The following is a 25,788-nucleotide window of genomic DNA, read 5'->3' as shown; positions in this document are numbered from 1 at the left end:
CGCCTCGCAATCATCGACAAAGATGAGCGATTCAAAAATAATGAAGCCACAAGGTGGAAGTAATGCTAACTAGCATATCCAGGGAAAACATGTAATATTTACGCTCTTCTAATGGAGCGCACGGGTGAGAGACGATGGCAGGACTAGAGCTCCACAGAAGATAGGTTCTGACTGATGGATACTTCCCAAAAGTGACCTATTTAGCCTCCACATCATTGTTTCCAGTTACAAATTACAGCTTTGCCAAATGAATAAATGATCATTTGAAAGGTGAAAAACACCTAATCTGAGGATCAGAAAACAGTTGTCAGACTACATGATACGCAAAAAAGAATCCAAATACAAAAAACATTGCATGTGGTGGAAATGGATGATTGTTTTTTTGCAAGTGAGCCCCAACCTTAATAACTCAATCTAAAAAGTTTGGAATAGTAATTTATTACTGGCTTTGATTTCTAATTTCTTCACCTTGGTTAACGTTGGTTTTCATCCCTGGTGGTTTTCACCTCCACCTTGGGGAGCTATGATGCGATTGTGATAGGAGTTTTTTTAATGTGTCCAGACTTAAATAGCACATTAAAAAACAAAAAAATAGAAAAGTTCTTAAAGAAAAGAAAAACTAAGGCTTTTATCACTTTGATCAGCTTTTGATTTATTGTAAAAGTGTTGCAAGTTATTTTAATTATGATGAAGCTGTTTTGAGCTAAAATCCAAAAAAACTGTCGTTTTCTAGAACATAGTTTCTGCAGAGCAGCAAGGGTTCATTAGAAATTTGACTCTGAGTTGTGGGTGGAACAGAGTAAGCCCACCCCCACTTCCTGACATCTATCTGTTTACATGCTCTCCTGCTAGCTTAGAGCCCCTTAACCCCCCAACCTAATATCACCTGTGCAACAAAAATGGCGAGCAATATTGGAGCCATACAGTTTTGAGCCAGATTCCAGCTCAAACGAAGTAGACAGGACGTACATGGATCTAGCGGATGCATCAGAGTGGAACGGCGCAGTATTTCCAGTATTTTTCCAACAACATCTTTTTTGTTTTCTCCTAATTCACAACAATTTCAATAAAGAAATAATCAGAAGCCCAATTTGGGCTTATGGTACTTTATAAATGTCCTCCACAAGAACTAGTTGAAAACACTTTAAACATTTGCATCAAACTGTATCCTTAAATCTGTCAATCTGGGCTAAATTTGCCTTGGTCTTTGACTTAAAGGAAGTTTGGAAGGTTTCTAGTACATTTGTTTCAGTTTAAAAAAAAAGTTTTTTCTAAATGTTTCGTTTTTTGTTGTTGTTTTGTAATACACAAATCATGGATAAAACCAACACAAAATTGTGACCTAAAAATCAATGTTTTAACCAAATGGTGAGAAAAGAAAATGGTTGTCTCCCTTGTTTTGACACCATTAGTTTAATTTGAAGTTGTACCTTTCCTCTGAAACACCATTGCACCCCCCCCCCCCCCCTTGTTTTAAGCATTAAGTATAGATTTTTAGACAGGACCAGCAATAAATAATAATGACTTTAACAGAGCGAGGAGAGTTAGTTCAGAAACATTTGTGCATAGCGCTCTGTGGTACAAATATAGCTTGTGAACTTAAATTACCACAGACCTTCTTAACAAACCAACCTGCTGTGTGTAGCCAGTAAATGATAAATTAGGCTAAAAATAAAAAGAGAGATGATGCACTTTAGCCATATCCACATTAAAAAAGGCTGCTGCAATGAACTGTGTCTCAACGTCACCAAATAAACGTATATATACAACTTCAGCAAACTTTTGAAACTTTTCAATTAATAAGAGAAATACCTATAAGTAGAATATGTACTACTTGTGACTTAAAAGCTTTGGCAGTACACAGAGTCTCTAAAAATAATTCTCTCACCGAGCGGAATTAATAAGCCCCTGAACAGTACACAGCCATTCTGTGAAGAGAGGGGTGTGGTGGTGGGTGCTCATGCAATATGTATGCCTGTTTGAGCACCCTTCTTCCTCATCTTCCCCCTCTTCTCTTTATTTTTCCATTCACATCACAATCCTCCTTTCCAGCCCTCAGTTCAATTAAGATGTGAGGAAGACCTAGCAAACTTCAACCTGAGACAATGTGCCACATAATTGTGCGCTGTGGGTTCAAAGCCAGGGAAGGGAAGACAGGCCTAAAGAGGAGGAAAGAAGTGATCGAGGATGTAGAACTGAAACAGGAAAGAAAGAGAAGATGGATAGAAAGAAAGTTACTTCTAGATGTAGTTCGATGGCATGAGGACAGGAAAATAAAAAGAGGGGGAAGACAAACTACAGTAAAAAATGTAGTGTTGTACCGCGCCCCAAGCAAACAATGAACACGGGCAAACAATGAACATGGCACACACATGCACACAAAAACACACACAGGCAAAGCCCATAAAAAGCACAGCCTGTGGCCATGGCGACACATGCTCTGTTGTCGTTAGATAAGGGAAACAGGGCCTCTTCCTGGGTGTGAGAGTTTGATCCCACACACTGACGCATGCTCACTTGCACGGTGCTGCAGCAGCACCATTGTCACTGCCACCAACTCCTAGTAACTTATGCATTCCCACTTTCATCACTTGCACGGCTCATTTTCGTAAGCAAAACACAGTTTATGTGGAAATGCATCAAAACCGAAGAACATGAGTAAGGCAGCTTCCTGAACTTCCCAGGTGGATTTGGACAGAGTTTTTTTAGGAACTGATGCACCTGAGAAACCTGGTTTGATGAAGCTTAGATGTCTCAATAGACTTCCTCAACATTTTTGTTACTTCAAGCTTATTTTAAATTCAGTTCTTTTTAACTTTCTTTCAATTTGTATTTATTTTTTATTTTATTTATTTGAATGAGGACAGTGCATATAAAACAATGTTTCAGCAGCTTTTTATTTTATATAAAATATGTATTTTTAGCAACATAAATATGCCAGAGGTTAGCACAGGAGCTAAATTTCAATTTACAAAGGTTATTTACAATAAAACTCTAGTCTAAAAAACCCCAAAAACAATAGCATCAATGTCTTTTATTGTAAAGATCATCCCTTTCTTTTTTTTAAATGTTTCTTTTAATGTTTTATGTGAAGCACCTTAAATTGTCTGAAATGTGCCACACAAATAAACTATTATTTTGTTTAAGAGTTTATTGTTACTTTCTATCAGTAATTGAGCAGAACAAAAGCTCATTGCTGACAGACTTAAAAAAAAAACAGAAGAAAATGAAGCGTTTTTGCTGAAAAATAACTAACTAACAGGTTGCAACCACTTCCGGCTCCACCTATGCTTCAGGATGTGGAATGATAAAAAAAGACAGGCTGCGGCCTCCATTCATCCATCTGCTGTTGCAGCCCTGGAACGACCACAAAACAGAGCCAACAGCATGTAGCAGAGACGTGAGATTGGAAAAGAGATTGACAGTGTGGGTAATTTGTGTGTGTGTGAGTGTTGGGGGAGGGGGGATTCAGGTTTTGTTTCCACATTGAACAGGTTCACAGAAGTTCACAGTAGGATAAAAATCTTAACGGATGACAGTTCACACCGTTGATAGGCGCTTACAGTTCCATAACGGTAAAAGTGTGATAAGATTTTCTGGTTTTTGCTTTTTTTTTTCATTAAACTAATGTCAGGAAGTTGACAGAACTCCAAATCCATTGGATAAATAGAAGAAAAAAATATTTAATAAATACAAATAAATAGGTTATTTTTAGACAGAGAAAGTAAAGATAAACAATTAGTTTGTGGAATTCAACAGGTTTTACCAACTATTTTGGTTCAGTTTAAACACTAAGTATTTTTGATAATGTCAAACAATTATTCGAAATATTTTAGGGGAAAAAAAAACAATGTAAAGTGTTATTTTAGCTCAGTTTTTTAATACTGTTCTCTTGGTCTCTCTTATGCTAGTCTTATGCTGGATTTGGCCAAAAGGACTTGACTGCAGACGTCAGCGGCCATCACCAGAAGTCCTCAACTTGAAACAGAAGTACCCCCATATAACTTGAAAAAAACTTAATGGTGACCCTGACAGTTGTGGCTTTTCCTGTTTTAGTTACAATTCAGAACACTTTGGGGTTAGGGTTTTGTTTAGGGTTAGGGTAAGCTGTAGAATTTCCACTTCTGGCTGATGATGTCAGGCGCCATCTGTCTGCAGCTTTGCAGCTTGTTTGACAGAGTTGTTTGAAAGAGTCGCACTTTTTTCCCAAAAGTACAACTTATACTCCACTGGGACTTATATATGATTTGGTTTTTTTTCTTTATTATGCTACCTTTGGCTGCTGCAATTTATACTCCAGTGTAAATTATATAGAACGGAAAAATGGTAAGTAGCTATAATATTAGTTGTACATATTTAAAGTTATTCAAACAAATTCGGCAGTCCTTCCTTAAACAACCACATTTTTATGTTTTATGAAATGAATGTGTGTTCATCCCGCAGTTCGTGTGTTTTTAGTGTGTCATGCCTGTTTTATTTGTAAAGTCTAAAAGCCACACTGCCAAATAATGAGTCCCATGGTTGTGAATCAAACCCTCACCAACAGATTAACACTTGCTTAACCCACTGAGCATCAACCTTGTCTGCAACTGTTAGTGTGAGATTATAAAGTCAGTGTCTCCATTCAGTCTGGCAATTAAAGAAAAATCCATCTTAATTATATATATTTTTTAGATTGATTTATGTATTTTTAATGCTAAAATAAAGTTGATAGCACGTTAGTTATTACTGTTATTCTGTTAATCATGTACCGGTACTTACTGTAAATGGCTGGCATGACAACTTTACAATTGAATTTCCTGTTACTGAGAATTGCCCTGGGTCAAGTATGTTTGCTTGAGGTGCACACGTGTCTATGCCAGCAGAAATATGACCAGGCCAGCCTACTTATGATTTCAATAGAAATACAGGTGATACTAATCTGTTCGTGTATTCTGGCAAACTGTTGACAAACACGCAACTTAACAAAGTTTAATAACTGCTAAAGTTGAAAACCTTTTGAGTTTTTTTAGACTTATTTTCGAATTTTCTTCCTTTGGCTTCCTTTTGTTCGTTAACACAAAAATGTGTTAACGACTGAACACCATAGGTGTCATCAGTAATTCTGTGCAGCTTGTGGGGTAAAGTGCAAAAGAGGTCACAACTGTGAAGTCTGCATGCGCGCGGATATCCAAAAAGTATAAAGAAAAGAATGAATCAGACCAAAGCGTCACCCACACAGCCTCCCTAAACCTGCTGCGGTAGTCTCCATCAGTGCCGAGGAAACACTTCATTAGCACCAGTCACAATATTATCAAATTAGCTTACTAAAGGCTATGTGGTGCTATACTAAACCAAAAAATAAAGTCGTTAACAGAAGGGAAGAAGTTAACCCACATGTTTACCTGACACTTTGCTGTGGAGATGTGTCTGTTTTGAAACTGGAGGAAGTATTCAAATGTGTCTGTACAGTATGTGACGGTCTTTAACGTAAGTCTGGGTTGGTGAGGTTCCAAGATAGGATGCAGAGCACAAGCCACTTTCAACTGACTGAAGTAAACAGTGATGAGAAAAGATAAAGGGCAGAGTGAATGTCACGTTACCTCAGCCCTTTGACTCTGTTCACCACAGTATCAGATAACTGCAGCAGGGGGAAAAAAAAACTTTTTTTAAGTATTGTTTCCTCTGGTATATAATTGGTTATCATTGTTATCTACCGCCCTCTCTTCTATGCACTGAATTGAAGTATGAAGAGCAAACAAAGTAGAACAAAAAAGTTAACTATGATTAAAAAAATTGATTATTGAATTATACGTTTAATAAATGTCTAAACACAACTTAGCGTGTTGTGACCTAAAACCTTCAACTATAGGAGCAGAGAAGAGCTACAATTTCAATCCTTTTATTTTGAAAAGAAATCTATGTTTGTGGGCAGCCTGATTTTCCTTTGGTAATTTAATTGATTAAATAAATGCAGCAAGAAAGAACATTAAAGCACATTGAATATTTCCCTATAGAGATACAATCATTATTGGCATTAAGATTCAAAAGGAACATAAATATTAACAGCAGCCTTAACAAGGTTATGACTTTAACAGCACTTTTTCTGAAACCACCTCAGTATGTGTTGTGCACCTTTCGAATGAGTGGTGTATGATTATGACTTGATAGTTAGTTTTAGATCAGATAAGGAAAACCTTAGTGGAGACCTGACCTAAATGTATCAGAGGTGCATTCACATATACATGTAAGCTTAGTAATTTGTTTCTATGAATGACAGTACATCATGAAATGAGGTTGAAAAACCCTGCAACAAATTTAAATATCCTACCTGTGGATTCTTGCCATCAATGCAAAAACCATTAGGTAGCAATGGAACCAATATTTATGAACTCCTGTGTTGTGCAAAAGTGAAGACAACATGTACAGTATGGAGTCTGTGACAGGAACTTTATTAGACCTATCCTCCAATTCTCATTTTAAAGAAGTCCTATCTGATTCAGATTTTAGTTTTTTCACAGCCTCTACATCCTACGTTTCTGTAACTTCTGGAAGGAGTGTAAAATTCAAAGCAACTTAATTCCAGGGCCCGTTAACGCAAAATGGTGTTTTTAGCATGTTCTTTGTGGCATTTCTGATTTCTGATGATGGAAGACATATGTCACCACATAACAAAAGAACGCTCAAAATTGCATTTCTGAGTATTTCTTTATTCAAATTGTTAGGTATGGAAATACGCTGGGTGGGCCACAAGCTCCTTGCTCAAAGATTACAAGGACTACAAATGTTTTCTTCTTCTTCTGTTTTGTTTGACGTCAGTTTACGCCCCAAGATAAGAGGATACAGTGTCATTTACTGAGACTTTATTAACTCCGTTAACCCAGTAATTAATGGAAAAAGCGGTTGCAGCAGCCCATGACATCTCCTCAGAGTAAAATGCGCTAACTTCTCCTCTTTTCCTGTTGTTAACATATAAAAATAAAAACCATCAAGCAGAGTGAATTACTCCAAGCCTTGTGGCTGTCATACTATCACGAATCATTGAGATTTTTGTAGTTTGTGATGACAACAAATTGCGATTATACAGTACTGCATTTAGGCAAAAAAAAAAATTTCCTCTGTTGTTGAGGAAAACATAAATTCTTGTGATCACTGTGTTATCCGCTGTTTGCAAGGCACAGACAGTCGTGAGGATATGCTACCGGCAGCTGATCTTTTAAAATATTTTTTATTTAATAATGAATTACAAGGTTTACAATCTTGAAACAACAAACCTATAAAAAGTATACATGCTACGGGAGTAAATATTAATCAAATTACTTAACTGTCGCAATGTTGGCCACATAGAGGAAGTGGCCTAATATTTGCACACACTCAGACTGATCGGGTAGTCATTACAGATTGGATAGCGACAAAGCTCTCAGCAACAGGGGAAGAGGGGGCGGGGGTGCCCCGTGTCAACAGTCCCGCCCACAACTCAGAAAGAAATTTCTAATAAACTACTGCAGAAACTATGTCTTAGAAAACAACACAGGCTTTTTGATGTTGGCTAAAAAACGGCATAATCCTGATTAAATCTCTACTGGGACGAGTTTTGAAATGGCTTAAAAGAGGATCGGAGTGGGTCATAAAACACCAAACGATAGCAGCTAGCTGATTTCGTCTTCAGCAATCTCTATGTATTGGTCAGGTTTTCTGTTTTGCTGCTTTACATTCAAAATCTTGTTTTGATGAAACATGTTTAATATAGACATAACGTTTAAGTTACTGATAAAGTTCATATTAAACATTCATGTTTCTGTTCTTAACATTTACACACTCTAAATGTTTTTCTTTTTTGATGTCGCTTTTTTCTTTCCTCCGGAGAAAATAAAGTTTGAGGATAGGGAAATTAGTGACAAATATCATGGTTAGTTAATGTCATATCTTTGGAAGCATATGTTTATGAGAGGAAATGCCAAAAAAACTAGATACACTTGGAGCAACAACTTGCTGTTCACCTGCAATGTATCACTTCAGTGGTCACATTTAGTCATAGTCATGAAGCTAAGTTTTAATCCTAAATTTTTCTCTGCGTTGTTTGGAACCCCAAAAATGTAACAAAACTAATGGTTGGTGCCTAAATCATAACATTTCTAGGTTAACTTTATGGAAATTGGGGACATAGGTACTGTTTTCTCACCACAGCATTGGACAGTCTTTTCCTAGATGAACTGAAGCCTGATGGGGCTGCAGTGTGGAGCCTAACGCCTCGTTCGGCCACACTGTATCGGGCCTGTGGTCAGAGAGAAAGCCAGAAGGGAGAGGAAGAGAAAGAGAAGACAAAAGCAGGGGAGGAAACGAGATGGTGGGGCTTTAGTTTGCAAGGAACAAGCAGGGAATCTTCTTCTTCTTCAGTTGCTCTCTTCATTACCAACGCATGCATGAAGGGGGAGGAGTAAAGACATGAGATTTAAGCAGTGAGCGTGTGCAGAGCTCTGCCATGGGAAGAATGGAGGTTAATGAGCTGACATCCCCTCCACCCCAAAACACGCCTCCTACTCCCCATGCCCACCTCCCTGCTCTCTCACAGTGACAAGCACATTATACAACAAGAACACTGGTACTGCACTGGGAAAACAAAATCAAGCAGGAGGAGAAGTTTATGTAGATATGAGGACAATATTACAACTTTATCAGTGCAGTGGATTTATTTTGTACAATACTGAGCATGGCCTATCCTTGGAGACACAGAATGTGCAGCAGTAGGTATAAACAACAGCAGTGCTGTGACCTCTTTATGCATAAGAAAGTGGAAATGTGGAACTCTTGAGCAATTACATTTGTCAAGGCTACTGAGTGGAATATTTAAGTCTAGAGAAACAGCTGTTGTTTCTCTAGACTTAAATATTCCACTCAGTAGCGATCCAAATCCAAAAGGACCTATACTGTCTGATTACATGTTATCCTGCAAAGAAACAGTGCAACCACAAACATTAAAACCTCACTAGTGAACCCATCAGCAAGTCTCAATGCTCACGGCACACACCAAAGGTTGGAAACATCATGCTATCATAGAGTGCAGAGTGCTGTGAACAGCCAATAAAGCCTTCAGATGCTCCCCCATTGCTTGGTTGCTACCTGGTAGCAGGTGGGTGTATAGGGTGTTAAAAAAAAACCTCACTGGCCTTTAAGTCGCTTCACAGGAAAACCAACGTGTAAAGGTGAAATGTTTTTAAAAGGTAATGGTCCATCTGAGCACTAATGTACATGAGGAAGAAAAACGACACTAAAACCTTTCAGCACATTAAAACTTGACACTTATTAAATATAAATAAGTAGATGGAGGTGTAGTATGCACTAATGCTAAACATTTTTGCTTAAAATCATTGACTGTATACAAAAACTAGATTAAGTGACTCCTCCCTTCTCGCGTCCAATTAGGAAATCCCTACTGGTTCCAAAAAAGACTTTTATTGGGAAACAAACAGCTATTATTCAGCCCCAATATTTTTCAGAATAACCATTCTTGATCTGGTACCTTTTTTAACATGTTCTTACAAATCCATTATTTTTTATTAATTTTTTTTCTTTATTCCAAGTTATTTAAGTTATAAACTGGCCAATCAGATGCCTTAATAAAAGTATGTGGTCTAACGTTGAACGTTTAAAGCGTTTGATTGGCAAATCCTTCTAAGGACTTCCAACAAGCTCACTCCTGATTGGTGAGAATGATTGCCATAGAAATTATCACTAAGATCAACTCATACCAATCCTTGCTCACTTTTCTGGTTTCGAAAACATGGCGACATCCGCATCGCAGAAAAATGGTGAGTGAATTGATGTCATTTCTTTGAAGCCGGAAGCTTACTCTGTATAATCCCAAAATACATCCGATAATAAAAACCTGCCAGAACTTGTAGAGTTAAAATGTAGGCTACATGTCACACCCATTTGTGATGGACAAGGCCTTAATTTAAACTTTTAAAACTGCTTATATTTCCTTTTAAATAAAAAATACCTGCTAAAAAACAAAACAAAAACTCAGCAAAACAGAGCCGGCTACACAATAATGCAGCAAAATGTTTCCTCAGCTTCTGAAAACAAGGAAAGACGGATGGCTGGTCATTAGCAGCCATTGTGAGTTTTTCGAGTGAGTCATTTGTGGGAATGTTTGTGCATTTTTAATAATGTTAAATTGAAGGGACCTACGAATACAAACTCTATAAAATAATAACAGGTGTTTCACCTCAACACTGTCTCAGCCTTTCAATTATTTACAACTAATGAATGGCCTCAGGCTAGATAGTACAATATCAACCATCCCAGAGAGGCTAAATGAGTTCGCTTTAACACTTAAACATATTTACTCATTTTGAAAGAACGTCACTGATGAAAATCACGTTTTTGTTGTTTTTAACAGTGGCATTTTTTTTCAAGATGGAGGATATATATGAAGACAATTAAGCTAAACTTTCTCTAAAAAAAAAAAGAGAGCATATTTGCTACAATTGAAAACACACTAGGCGGGTCACAAGCTCCCGGCCCCTGCTCCACCCCGTAGCAGTGAGTGGAAGGGGGGGGGGCTTACTCCGCATCAACAATACCACCCACAACTCATGAGCACATTTCTACTGAACTCCTGTTCTAAAAAATGAGAGATTTGTTTTATTTTGGCTAAAAACGGCACAATCGTAATTAAAAAGACCACTGGGAACACTTTGAAAATAGATCAAAAGATGATCAGTGGGTTTATAAGAAATGGGGGTGATGTGCTGTTCCATTCTTACTTGATCTTAAAAAATACAGCAACACAGATTAATGTAAGAATGAAAAGTTTCTCTCTGCTTTTTTTTACTATTTAGCAGTGAGAGGACACAATACAAGCACATTTGCTCGTATTGTAGTGTCTGGCATACTGTAGCAGTACTGCAGGCTCTCTGACAAGCATTTTACAACAGCTGCAGTTTTTGTGCTTTTGTGCATACATGCGAGTGCTTGAGTACGTGTTTAGAAATGTGCATATCTTACATCCATGGTCTACTGTGAGTCACCAGCTCCGCATGCAGATTTAAGTTTAATCATTCTATCAGAATTTATTCCAGAAATCTTTTTTATAACTTTGACTGCCTAATGGATCAGTTCAGACTTGACTAGCTTTAGTCTTTTCTCACTTTCCAGATATAATCATTAGTCTTTGGCTGTAACTACACCAGAGAGAAATTACAGCGCAAAGGATCCTGTTCCTCGACAGCTGGTAGTTGTAAATTCCTATCAGGGAATATATTTTTATATATATAAAAAAACAGGAAAGGAGGCAGGGTTTAAAAAGAATAAAATATATACTATTTTCATTTCAACTGCTTTACGGATTAAGGTTTGCAGCTGTAGAAATAAAATGCATTAAAATAATCCACCATTTGCATGTTTTATCTCACAAAAGAGGCTCACATAGACACACATAGAAACCAACCCCCACTCTCCCTCTACCTTCTTGTCATCCGTCCCCTCCCCCATTCTGGATGAACACACACACACACACACACACACACAGAAGAGTAAAAACACACACAAGCTGGAACACTCGACACACATAGACAAACTGTCATTATTAAACACACACACAGCTCAACCTGCTGCCATCTGCTCTACGCACTCTGTACAATCCTTGCAGAATACATTATTCACTACAATACATCACATCACATTCCCTCAATGTCACAGCCTTGTGCTGAAGAAAACAGAGAGAATAGAGGAGAGCAAAACTGCTACTGTACTGATGAGATCTACCCTGCTTTCTAGCACAAAAAATTTAAGAGACTTTGGTTTTAACTGAATTTAAGTTTAACTCAGCTAGCACAACCATACAAATTATGAAAAAAAAAAGAAAGACACAGTATAGAAAGTGAGACAGAGCTGCAGAATAAAAGAGCATCTATCTGTAAACCAGTGGAAGTGAAAGCTTCTTATTCTGTCTTTATTGAAGTTAGGAGTTAAATAGCCTTAAGGCCCGTTCACACCGGGACGAATTTTCGCCGAATTTTCGCCGACGTTTAACGCCTCGTGACTAAACAAAGGGCACCAATGAGAGTGTGCACACCGAGGCGAAAAAAACGCCACGCGTCAAAACGTCAAAAAAAAAAAGCGCCTCGGGTTCGTTTTTTTTTTTTGCGCACAAACACAAAACTGCCTTGCTGAGCACACATACCAGCAAAGAAGATAGACGCCAAGTAGCGTCTACACTGCCGCGAAGAAATAATGACGGACATTCTAAAATATCGCCGAACCAAGCACCAGTTGGAGCTACTGGTGCTTGAAATATTCATGTTTTCTTTGTATGATTCTGACAAGCGCGTAAATACTTGCTCTCTTCTTCTGAGTGAAAAGCGACTTTAAGAAGCGTAAAGTTGTGCAGCGCCACCTTGTGTACAGGAGTATTTCTGTTTACATTAAGCGCCATCTAATGTCAGGGAATGAAATTGCATGTTCGCTCAGCTCATCGTCAGCGAAAATCGCCTGGGTGTGAACACAAAAAACGTGGCCAAAAACGCTGGCGAATAACGCCTGGCGAATATTCGTCCCAGTGTGTACGGGCCTTTAAAGACCAACTTTGATAAAAAAATCTGGTTTTTGGTGTTTTTAACATGTTCTTGTGGTATTTTTCTGACTATGGACAACAGATTGAAAATTTAAATTAAAACTGCATTTCAAAGTCTTCTTAATTCAAGTTGTTGTGAATCAGGAGCACAGAAAAATGCAGTTTAAAAAAAAGTTGGTAGTTGTGATGTAGAAACTTCAATAGGCAGGCCACAACTCCCTGCTCCCCATCCACTTGCAGACAAATAGATCCATGTAGGCTACATCTTTGTTTTTCTTGTCCCATCTGGCTCAAAACTGTTTGGTTAGGATAGCTCCAATATCGCTAGCCATTTTTGTTGCATTGGTAAGGTAACGTTGCAGGTGTGAGGGGCTGTAAGATAGAGGGAGAGTGTGTAAACGGATGGGTAATGGGAAGAGGAGCATTGTTGCATCACTCCAGTAGTCCCCTCAACAACTCAGAGGCAAATCTCCAATGAACTTATACCGCTCTGCAGAAAACAATACACATCATTTGATTTAGCTAAAAGCGGCAACATCATAATCAAAACCCTTTTAAAAATAGCTCAAAAGATGAAGTGGGTCTTTAATGCCATTTTTTAGTTTAGATTTTTTTTATAGTACCTTGATTTTCCCAGGAACATCAAAGAGACTGTTTATTTTTGATGCAGTAAATGTGTTATGTGAAAGGCCCCCTCTATTGACATAATTTAAATACCGGTAATCCTAAAACGGTTTCTGAAAATATAAATCCTAAACTAATATCCAAAGTACAATGAATCAGCTGTTTCTAGTTTAATTGTGTCTATTGACTGTATATGAGAACTGGAAAACCAAATGTGTGTGACATCATCCAGAGAAAACGGGTTACTTCCGGCTCCAACCAAATTAAGTCAATTCAGTCACTATTTCTTTGTGATACGGATGCTGCCATGTTAGAACCAGATAACAGCGGTAAGCAGTGACTGGTCCAAGCTGGTCTGTTTCAAAATTCGAATGGCAACTGCTCTTGGCAATCAGTAGTGAGCTTGTTGGAAGGCATCTAGTCATCTGATTGGCCAGTTATAACTGGAATAACTTGGACTACAGAAAATATATCATGAAAAGAAAATCAGGATTAGCAAGAACTTGTTAAAAAAAGGTAGCAGACCAAGCGTTGTCACTCTGACAAATAGAATGACAGAGTAATAGTTGTTTCTCAATTAAGTTCAACAGGATTTGTGCTCCATGGAGCCAGCGAGTAATTCCTATTTGGGACAAGAGGGGTGGGGGAGTCATTCAGTTCAGTTTACATCCAAAGGTTATGTCCACTTTATGCATCAGGCTGGTTATGGATATATTTTCCATTTTCTCAGAGATTTGTGATTCATTGTTGAAGTCAAGCAAGTAACTTCATCAAGTGTCAGCCTTAAAATAGTTTTCTGAGGAGTCTGGCTCCATTGATTCATCATGGTAGGTATTTTTGTCACATTGGTCTCTGTCTGGTGCTCTCTCTGCAGCACTTTTTTCCTCTGCCTCCTCCATTTTGCATGAAGTTCTTATTGAAGTTCCTGCTTCCTGTTCACATTTATTGGCTCTGCTAAAATGATACACAGCTGATAATTAAAGTCATTATCAATGAAAAACATGACTGATTTCTAACAAATTATCTGGAATAATCTAGGTGAAGCATATCTTCATTTTAACTTTCATCAAAACTGAAGTTTAGATGGAAATACAGTTAAAAATGAGTAGGACTTCATCTCAGACAGTGCTGAAAAGATAAATCAACTCTGTATCACTCTGATTGCAATCATTAGCAGCAGCAAATGAACACAATCAATTTTAAAAATAATTATTTTTCTGGAGCTTCTCTTCCTAAAGTTAAAAAAAAATACCTAAAATAAGCTCTGAAAGGCAAATCAAAACCAAAATATCTGCTACCTTTCAAGCATTGTGCCATTTTGGCATCTTGGGCTGCATCTTGAAGATCCATTTCCCGTTGTAAAAGCCTGTGAGTCCATAGTAACTTCCCATTATGACAACAAGCAGTGATAGTTCATGCACCGAGGACATGCATCAAAAGAGCAGTCTTTGATCTCCTCATTAAAACAGGGATGTCGGCATTTAACCTCATATCCGTTTATAGAGATCTGTGAGTTTGAATGTTCGGTACACAGCAAATTTTCTGGTACATAAGAAGAAACAATTTCTCATTGTAACACAATGTTGGATTCTAAAACACATTTCAACAGATTGTTATAAAATGCTGTTATAAAGCAACCATATGTAAGTCCTAAAATGTACTCATTCAGGTTAAAGACTCCTGAAATGTTATGCCCAATAAAGAAATAATAGTCATCAGCTTATTTCCTAAACACGACCTCTAATCATGTCCTGTACATTATGGCTAAAGCCTTAGTCACATAGTGCTGCGGGTTTTTGGGTTGTGCAGGGTCATAGAGAGGAGAAATAACATCTTAAGAGGAGCACAGGTGTGTCTGTGGTTCCCTTAAAGCTCACACAGCCACCTTAAGGAGCATCATAAAAAGTTGAACGTACAATTATAATGCATGAGGTAAGTGTATGGTAAAGTGTTTGTAAGGTTAATGTGAGTTATATGCACTTCTGACGTACAAAGGATGATGTCATAAGATACCGTTATACCACGTTCTAGTTGGTAAGGTGCACGTACCGGCTCCTTATTGACCGCATGGAAATGTTGCATGCACGGGGTGTGCAGGTGATACACAAGTGCTCATAAGACGCCTATGTAATTTGGTTTTGATTTGATTTAAAACTGGTTTATCTCAAGCAATCAAATAAGAATAATACACGAAAACAATACAATTATCAGTTATACATTCATACAATGACGAGTCAAATAATTAGACATATTAATAAATATTGCTTGAAAGGGAGTGGAAGGAAGCGAACTTATATAATCCCACCCCGTTATAGTACTGTAACCATTTTATTACATGATTTATCCTTATCCGGTTCATAACTTTTATCAGACAAAATTAAGAATCCTGAAGTATCAATAAAGCACATGACAAAGATGAATTATTTAAATTATTATGTAAAAAATAACTAATTTAGAAATCAACGTGGCAAATGCAGATCATTTATCCAAAATATATGCAGATTATGTTACATGTAAAAAAGTCATTCATATGATTAAGAAAATAATACTATATCAGTAAAATGAACATAACACTGTTTCAAAAATATTTAAAGCAATAATTGTTCAAGTATCAAAAGTTAGGATATGTGCAAAATTATGTTACATTAGAAAAAATCATGAATCAATTTTTGGAGCAAGTGAAGTAATATCATTAGAAATCAATCAATTTAACCATTTTCTATAATTGCTTAAGGATTTTTTATTTTTTTATATTAAGGTAATGCTGTGAAATAAAATTAAAAGGGGTCTGGACAAACTACGGAGAAAGTACACTCTGCTTGTCTAATTACTTCATTTCTAACATTCAGTTAGAGTGTTTGCTACGGCCTGCCACTCTCATAGAAAAAATTGTGCATGGACATTTTTACTCTACGGGCTCATAAGCAGTCTATGCCCATCACATTTCATGGCGAAATGAATGTCGTGGTCATGGACCATTGGCCACCTGGGGGCCAGATGTCTGATTTTCCTCAAACAGTCCATATCAACCTGCAAGGGCAGTTATGATTAAGACTTAACCCTTGTGCTATCCTAGGCACTTTGACATTGGGAGTGGGGTCATCTGGACCCCACAAGACAGTGCGCTGAACTTTTTTCTTCAATGATTTGTGATTTTCACTGGTTTCCATGGATTACATGAAATCCTCTCCACCTTTATCCACCTTTGTCATGGTAGGGAGAACACGTCAATGTAAGGATCGGGTCATCTGGACCCCATAGTATAGCACAAAGGTTATGGCTGCTAAAAGTACAAAAAACACTACATCCTTATCAGCACCTATTATGATGATGGGATTGATTAGTTTGTTAAAGTTGGTTAGATTTCAAACTCTTCTGTTAGCACCTTGGATTTATGTGGAAACAACCCATTTTGATTAGCAAGCACCTGTACCAAGCAGATGCTACAATGCTTGATAACAAGGCAGCAGGATGTGCAGATGTGCCTGAAGAAAATGTGGATGCATGTACCATTTGCATTAAGAGCTATGCACCACTTGTGTTTGGGAATAATTTGAACAATCAATCCGCAGAAGTCTAACTTTTTCTTTAGAGTATGTGGGCTGAAAAGGTTAAGTGACAAATGTTGTTTTTATAAGTTTTTGATTTGTTTTCGTTTGTTTAAATCACCAAAAAAGGTGAGAGTTCCACAGTTTGATTGTGAAAGGGCAGAGATCTCCCACCCAGAAGAGTTGATCAGGGTAAGTGTGCTAGAGTTCACAAGATGCTTTTTGTGTTTGGCTTCTACTTGGTTTTGAATAGACCAAAACATCAAATAAAAACTCAAAAAATGTTGCACTTTCGAATACTCCTTCTCAGCCACTCTCACCTACAAAGGATGTGTCTTCATGACCGCTTAAATTTAAGAGCAAAAACTCAGAACTCTATAAAGGTCAAATTTGAGGCACAGTTGCTGTTACTGACAGGGTTGGACAGGTGTACCTATTAAAGTGGCCGATGGGTGTGCTCCTTTTATTTGCCAGATGGTGAAATGGTGGAAGCACACAGTCCAGAGACAGAGCAGCTTCAAAGGGTTTCTAATTTTTTTTTTTAATTCAATGAATGTTCCTCGTCTCTGCTGCTGAAGTCGCCCTTGTAATAGGTTTCTGTTGTTGCTCATTTTTACTTATCTGATGTTACTATGAAGATTGAAGGAAACTTTTTTGTTTTAGCAGCCAATTATAAACATTTTTTGCATAAATTGTTTTACTTACTTTGCATAGTTATTTTTATATAAATCTAAAATGCTGAAAAATCATGTTCGTGCAGTTATAAATGTTTGTTTATTGTACCCACCTTTGCCTTTTTCTTTTCATAATCACTTTTTGCAAAGTGCTTCTTACTCCATTGTGCAGCGATGCAGCCGAGGCTATGAAAAGCTGGCAGGCCCACACTTGTCTACATATTGACCTGCTTTGCATTCACCTGTTATTCAACCAAACCTAATGTTTACACTTTACTCTTCTGCAGCTGAGCTGCAATTAACCTTTTTGTGAGTGCAAGGAAGCCAGTCTTAAGTATTTCTTCAAAGCAGTCCATCACACTCTGCTAAATGTCACTCTACCCAAAAATGAATAGTTGTTTTTTTTTTTTGGTATGGACATTGTGGACAAGAAAAGTCTGCTAACCTTCCTCACATTTACAGTAGCCGTGAATGCAGCTTATTCACAAAGAATCTCTCTTTTTGTACTTTATCAAGGTTTTCAAAAGGTTGGACAGGATCTCCTGATTGCAGATAAGTAGCCTTTAAAATGTCATTTGCCTATTTAAATAGCCTGAATGGGAGAAAACAGAACTGCATCCAACACTTTCCTTATCTTCCCTTCACTCCTCCATTTCGCCTCCCCTCAATTTTTTCCCACCCTCCTCCCCTCCCTCCCCTCCTCTTCTCCCAGATGCCCTCTTAGCGCTTGTCTGTGTTTGGGCTGTGACTGCAAGGGGTCACTGCCTGCCTTGTTTCACATGAGAAGCACTGCGTGTGTGAGACAGAGACACGGACCACCATCGCAGAATCATTTTATGAATGAAAGTGCATGAAGATCAGAAAAAAAAGGAGGCATGAACGTGTTAAATGTTTCCCGATGTGTGGATGGGTTTCCCACAGTGTGTGTCTCTTAGTGTAAGACTGTGTATCCTTTGCCGTGCGTGTACATGTGTGTGTGCGCCTTGCAAAGCTCAGTGCCAGGTCTCTTTAATGAGTCTGTCAGGCGCTGTTAGCGACGGCGTGCTCCCCTGGCTCAGCACGCTCTTACAGACACATTGTGATTAGCCGGGCCAACGGCACACCACCGGGCCAGATTAAACACTCACCATGCCACCAGGGAACACACACACAAACTAACATCAAGCATTACACAGCACAACACACAAAGGTACTTAGACACACAGCATCATCGCTGTGGCGCCCATTAGCACGCTGTGATACGTTAACAAGTACTTCCACTCCAGAACCAGATGTCAATAGCTCTAGAATTGAAAATTAATATAAAACATAAACATACCACAAAAGACCTATGGCCCCGGCAAGGAAGTGTTAGTATTTCATTACAATGTCCGCCTCTATTGATTTTTTTGTCTGCCAGTAATCTTGAACATCATTTAGAATTAGGGGCAGCCCTTCCGCCTCCAACAGCTTTTAACATCTTCATTAAAGTGACATGATTCACTAATTACAGGTAATTATCCTTTAATGAGTGGGCCAGATGAACGAGCAGATATGCAGAGGAGGAGCAGGCATGACTGCACATCGTCTCTCATTTCTGAGGAGTGGACTTACAGTGACTGAGTGCTGCTGCAGCTGAACCTGGACCAAAGACACAGTTTTCTGTTAAGAAAACTAAAAAACATGTTTTCTTTTAATGATTGGTCCTTTAATGATTGTAAATTGTTTGCTTTAACAACCATTAGACAACTGCCTGTTGGCATGTCAACATATATCATAAACAATTCACATGTTTCCCACTTTTTCCAGAATTAAGTTGGTAAAAATGATTATTTCCAGGAACCACTGTAAACATTGAAGTCTTGTTGGTTGCCTTCCAGAAAAAAAGTAAATTAAGCTAAAGACCTCAAATTAATGCAGTGCTGGTTAGAACCAGCGATAAGAACACTTAAAGTAGAATTTATTAAGGCATTTAAAAATTCTATCCATAACAATGAAGTTATGTTAGGTTCTTAGGTGTCCAATAAGGATAAAGTTAAGATTAAAGGTTACAGCTCAAACTTTAAAGAAATCCTAAAGATGAGCATTTAAGACATGCTGTGATTCATTGTCTATAAGGCTCTGAAAGTGTCAGTACTTTAAATGCATGTAAAATAACTTTCTAAGAATGACAAAGAAGTCCGATTGTGTAGCTAGTTGCAAAAGGACTTATTCTAACATTAAAAATGAACTAAAAGTTTTTAGTGTTAGTAGAGAGGAACTAAAATAAAAAACTAAAATACAAATTAATAAACCATCTTTGCATCATTGCTTTCTTTGAAAATGTAAAGTAGGGCATCAGGGTAAAATAAGATCCAACTGTAGATCAAAAATTCTGCTTCAAAAGAGACATGGAATGTTAGTGACTGGCTTTAATTCTTCGTCAGTTCCAGTTAGGTTAAAGAACTCAAGGATTCAATTTAGGTGGCTTCATTTTGAGTTTTCTAAACTCCAGAAGTTGTTTATTTCGATGTGATTTTAAAATATTCAGTTTAGCAGTCATGTGCCAAAAGTTCCCCAAATGGATTGTCTAGATATTTAAATCTTAAGTATTTTTTTAGGCCAGTATTTAGAGGAATATGAGTAAGACTACTCAGAAGTGAGAGGCGCTACACATCTGACTTAAATAGGGGAAAACGTGAGAGATGATATAAAAACTGAACACTTATAATTAAGAGATGTTGATTATTTCTGAGTTAAAATATGAGACAAATTATTTTACCTTTCTTTTTGGTTTTGACTCAGGAAACAGCCTTTAAAAAAAAGGGACCAACCAAACAGTGTGACAGAAGTTTCTTATCTTGGGTTTAGAAGACAGAAGAAAAAGTCCCTTCACAGAAACACTAAACCCATTTTCATTTTCAAGCTCCTCTCCTTTCCCTTCTTTGTAAGGCGTTTTTTGGTTTCCTGGTCACCAACTATTACATTAATTGTAAAGTACAGCTAATGAGGAGGTTTTTGTTTTTGCTTCTTTCTTTTAATAGATGTTAACACAAACATTTTTCTTCCATTCAATCTGTCACTTAATATGATCAGTTACAGATGACATAAAGCAAACATTTTAGACTCCATTTCTGTCCAGTTGTGCTTTGATAACTCCTTCAACCTGTATTCCATGAAGTACAATTACATGTATGTCACACAACAGAGTCTTCTCTCCAGCTGAAATGTGCAGAATGTCATGTACTGTACTGTGCGGCACAATAGAGTTACTGTATTTTGACCCCTGAATGAGAGTGGAATAACATAAATACCAGAGCATGATTTATGTTGACCACAGATATAAAATAGTTCAGCTGTTGGTGAGGGCAGCTCATGGAGATACATGGTAATGGATTCAGCCATGTTGCTCAGCGTCCACAGGAAAGACTTTAGTAGCTTCCTTAACGTCAATCCGCTGCACTTTACTTTAAGGTTGGATCATTCTGAACGACAATTAGGCCTGTCCAGTTCAAAATGTGCAGAATCAATTCGAGAGAGTAGTTTCTTTATCACATGATTAAAAAAAGAATAAAAAACTGCATGAATTTTACTGTCATCTTTGTGCTGCTCTTTAAGTGCGACACACACCGCCTCTTTTGTTCTGCCCGTACAATACTAATGTTACTGTAGAGCTGTAATGCACACAAATCGATAGCATGCTTTCCATTTCAACACATCTAGCTGATGGTCAGACCAACAATCTCAATTGATCCTGTTCTGTCATCACAAAGTTGTCTTCTTCTTCCCTCTAAAAGAACAAGACATACAAACTCTAACAATGTGGATGTCAAACAGTTGCACAGGCTACGTCATAAAACTTCAGCTCGTCACTTGAAGGTAAACAATGAAATGGACATGGATGAAAGTCTTGCTAAAGTGTGAAGTTAAACACTCCAAGATGGGGTTTTGCAGTTCGTGCATTAAAAAGAAAGAAATGTGAAAAGAGCATTATAAAAAGCAACAGCAAAAAAAAAAATCCAGTAAATGTCACCTGTTGGTCTAGAACAAAGAAGCAAAACCAGTTTCCTTCCCCCACAGGATGTCCACCTAAAGGAAGCATAGTTTTACAACAGCAAATGAAAAGTGCAAAAACCCAAACATGCTGCAGCCGCTTTAACAGCTAGTGTGCAGCTGGAACAACTCTAAAGCACACATAGTGAGACAACATATTAGACCAAAAACTCTGATGGCATGAAGGCAGAAAACAGGAACTGACTGTTCTCACTAAAGCAGGTCACTGTGTGCAAACACACTGAACAACAGTGTAGGAAGAGATACTCATCTTCAAATTGCAGAAAAAATGCACAAGTTCAGGGACAACTGTCACCTGCCTCTACAGTTGTGTAATAATTCAGATTCAGTTTCCGGAAGTCGAACCCAAGACATTCAAGCATGTCATCTTTATTGACAATTTGGCAGAGGTTGCACGGCATGAAATTTCACCTCAGACAATTAAATCTGTCTGTTAAGACCTCTGATCCTTCATCTTTATAGTCGAGAACAAGAGAGAATTAGAACGTGTTATTTTTTTTGGCTATAAATCTAACATTGGTCTTTTGAAATGATACATTGTAGGAGGAAACGCTTTAAATATTGCAAAGCTCTCATCCCACACAACACTGTAGGTGCTTCTAACGCTAAGATAAAATGTTTTTAGTGATAACAATAAAGCAGCTCTGCTTGGTTCGATGAACCAAACCATCAGCTCCTGAAAGGCAGATATGGGGGGAGAAACAGATAAAGGGAAAGCACTAATCTCATTACCTTCTCTTCCTGGCACGAAAGTATAATCATTTCTTTTCTGTAGCAAAAGGCAAAAGGGTGAGAGCGAGAGAAAAAAATTCAATTTTGCCTTCCACCATTTCATTTTCCATGTAATTAAATCAGTTAAATGTTACAAAACATGTAAACTCCATCAATGACTTTGATCCATTTGCATTTTTAATCAGGTCAGATTAATTCCAATAAGCATGCCGGGCTAAGGCGATGACAAAGCAGGCTTATTGTGTGCTTGTCACACTCATTTAATTCTGTCATTATGCCCCATATCCTATTATGATAATTGGCTTTTTATTCTCAATCAACACTCAGTCAAGGTTATTAAGTAGTAATTTCTGGAGAGCACTTTTAACCTTTGACGTTTTGGGAGTTTGTCGCCATAAAAACAGCATGTGCCCCCCCTCAAAAAAGGGAAATCCTTAAAAACACTGCAGCTCTATGGTTTGTCTAACCAGGCTGTTTGGAGGAAATAGATTCCCATTTATTCTATTGAGTGTAAATTAAATTTGCCTATGTTTTTACATTCAGCTGTTAGCTGATTTTGGTTAGAAATGCTGCACGTACCGTTTCCACTAACCAGCTCTATAAAAGTCCCTCTCCTATAATCTTTTGATGAGAGTGAGCCTGTATACATTTCCCGTGATCCCTTCTTCATGATCCCAATCTAATATTACTGCTGCATAAAAAATGGCAAGCAATATTGGATATATCTAGGCGTACAGTACTGAGGAGGATAACAAAGATGTACATAGATCTATTTGTCTGAAAGTGGATGCATAGGAATGGAGCGGAGCTGGGAGCTAGTGGCCTGTCGATTGTAGTCCGTATGTAACAACTACAAGCTTTTTCCATTTGCACCAATTTGAATAAAAACATACTCAGAAAACGCTGTGTTAATCTTAATTTTCTGTATTTACTTCGTCATGGAAGAAATACGACGAGAACAGGTTAACAACACGGTTTTCATTGGTGTGGATCTTTAATATTAGATGCAAAACTATTTTTTTGCCACATCCTACTATGCACGTAGCATCTAACGGAGTTCTTTCAAAGAGTCCCCCAGCTTTACAAAATGTAGATTATCCAAAGTTAAGGAGGCCTGGGTAATGTGTGGCATTTAAAAAAAAAAAAAAAAACAAGTAGGGCAGAGAGTGCAAGTCACTTCTCGAGCAACACTGTAGGTCTTAAATAAAAATCAAACATGTGGTCAGCAGTGTTCTAGTTACTACAAAACCACAATTCCAAATTGTGGCATTTCTTTGCAACAGTTGAGCAGGATGCACACATTTTAGCCACGTTAGTTTAGTGTCTGCAATCCAAGCTTCTGAGTTAAGTCTGACTAAAACAAGTTCAGTTAAAAAAATAAAATAAAAAGTCATGCTTGTTTGTGACACTGCCATTCCTTTAATCAGCGGGAGAAGAATAATGGAAAAAATATGTCTTCCATTCAGTAGCTCCAAATGTTCTGTAAACAATGCCAGGAAGACGCAGGGGGCTGGGAGTGCTGTGCTTCAACAAGGCAACCCTGATGCAACTGACGGCTTAACCTGTAATATTCGCGCCTTCTTCTTGTCTGCTTTTGCAGGCAACTCAGTCTTATTCTTAAGTCTAAAATTAGCTTTAGAGTACAGAAAGCTGTCAGTGCTGATTTGGCTGGTCAGCTGAAGAAAGATCATCTTAATTTTCTTGTTGCAAGGTAAAGTGCTTTTTGAGGTTTCCCTGTTCAGATGCCTTTTACACAGAAGGAGTTTTTTGAAAAAATTTTAACTTTACAGAAGATGTATAAATATCTGCTTTAACCCAACTCTCACGTGTTATGATATATGTCTAAACTCAGTAATGTAACCTCAACCTCCTACAGTTTCACTTTAGAGACTTCATAAACCTTTTTCATTTCCCAGCCAGACCTCATGAAAGCTCACTGACATTTACATTTTATTCACTATTTATCAGTAAAGACGACCTAATAAGTTCCCTCATATGAGTGCGCAGGTGAGCGTTACTATGGGGACAAAGAGGGTTCCTCTGTGGCAGTGAGGCCCGTTTCATTGTGGCGAGAGACAACAGCTGTCTTTACCTTTGGCAGGCAAACAGACTCATTAAGGGCAGCCATGTTTGTTTTTGCGCCTGATACCTAGCCTTAAGCAAACACTCCCATATCTACTCTGCGCAGCCTTTGCAGTCTCTACATTTCCTTCCCCATTGTGGAGGGAGGTCCTGGCACGTTTATGTATTTTTCCCTGCAAGCTTTGACCAAGCTGCCAACTGCTCGCAAAGAATGCGTGCTTAATTGAGATTTTTAGTCAAGGTTTATGAAATGCTAAAATAGAGTTCACTCTGACTGTTTAATAGAAGTCATCTTTTTTTTTTTTGCCCTGCTACCACATTATCTGGAATGTCACAAGAAATGCTTTGTTTCTTATGCACGGACATCATAAAGGCGTCGTTGTGTGGCCAACTCGTAGCTGACATTAAAATCTGAAGCAAAAAGACTTCTTTCACTTATTTTCTCCATGCTCAGCAGTGTCTGTGCCTTGACTGACAAGGCAGATTGAATTCATCGAGCTTTGACAAAAATTCCATTTAAGAGGGAAAATAGCGTCAAACGTCATTCTGTAACTTCAACTGGCAAACATAAGAACACTCCAACCCAGAAGGCATTTGCATTAACGTACACAAAGCAGCACAAAGCCTTTTCCTTTGTTTGTTAGCGAGTTGAACACACATCCACTACTGTAGTATTTTGAGCCACAGCATTTTTTTAAGAGCAGTCTTCCAAAATCTGTGCACTTATTTGATTCTCCTTTTCATCATTTGTCAAGTTCAAAGTCAAAATGCATTGCGAAATGAGTTCTTAATGTGGAGTAATGAGGCTGTCAAGGCAAAGCAATCTCTGCTTGTTTGAGTTTGACTCATGCCGTATATTCAATTAAATCAGCTGAAGTCAAGCTGGCCCCAGGCCTGATCGGTAATGGTTGACCTCATTCAAACAATGCTCTGACATATTGAAACAATAAGAGGAAGGGCCTTAAGTCAGTTGCAAAAGCAAACCTTACTCAAAAGCGATAAGGGTAGGAAAACTCAAATGAAGTCATTGCAGGATTTGAAAGCTTCATGCAAACATGTGTTCATCTAGGACACCTAATGGGGCTGCAGCGTTGGGAGTTTGAAGCTACATCGTCATAAAAGCTATAAAAATTGGAAGAAAAAATATTCTGAAATAAATTTAAATGTAGTTTATAAAAACGCTTATTTAAAAAATACATTAAACTGCATCCTTTTTTAAACTTTGACAATTCCGATGCCAGTAATGACCAAAGGTTCAGAGAGAAAAACGAAAAAGAATATTTTTAGGGACAGATAAGTTAAGTTCACTTTTGCTACTATTTTATTTTTCTCCCTATCATTTTCCTGACTGCCTTGTCAAGATTTCCAGCCCTATTTGTGATTTATGTCCATGCTGAAATGCCTCAAAACTAAATCATGACATAAAGAGTAGAGAAGTAATCTTAACAACCATTCCTGCTCCACTCTGCAAATGTGTTCTCTGAACAGTGAAGTGTGGGTAGATCAACTCTCACTGTTGCATGGGTTTCTACTGTCACAG

General features: G+C 37.9%; 1 protein-coding gene across 7 annotated transcripts in view; it reads right to left on the bottom strand.

Moving 5' to 3' along the window:
- The window catches only part of LOC101170586 (TOX high mobility group box family member 2), an 89,078-nt gene that overhangs the window by 50,965 nt on the left and 12,325 nt on the right, over positions 1-25,788 (bottom strand). For 3 of the 7 annotated variants that reach the window (XM_011476924.4, XM_020704533.3, XM_011476925.4), the window contains one exon: positions 8,162-8,254. The exons of the other annotated variants lie outside the window; for them this stretch is intronic. In XM_011476924.4, coding sequence (XP_011475226.1) covers positions 8,162-8,254 — 93 coding nt within the window. The remainder of the gene's footprint in view (positions 1-8,161; positions 8,255-25,788) is intronic. 7 annotated transcript variants of the gene reach the window in all.

The sequence above is a fragment of the Oryzias latipes genome, chromosome 7, assembly GCF_053564925.1.
Source record: "Oryzias latipes strain Hd-rR chromosome 7, Olatipes_Hd-rR_3.1".
In the NCBI taxonomy this organism is placed as follows: domain Eukaryota; kingdom Metazoa; phylum Chordata; class Actinopteri; order Beloniformes; family Adrianichthyidae; genus Oryzias; species Oryzias latipes.
Note: the sequence above shows the minus strand (reverse complement) of the source record. Positions and strands in the feature narration are given on the sequence as shown.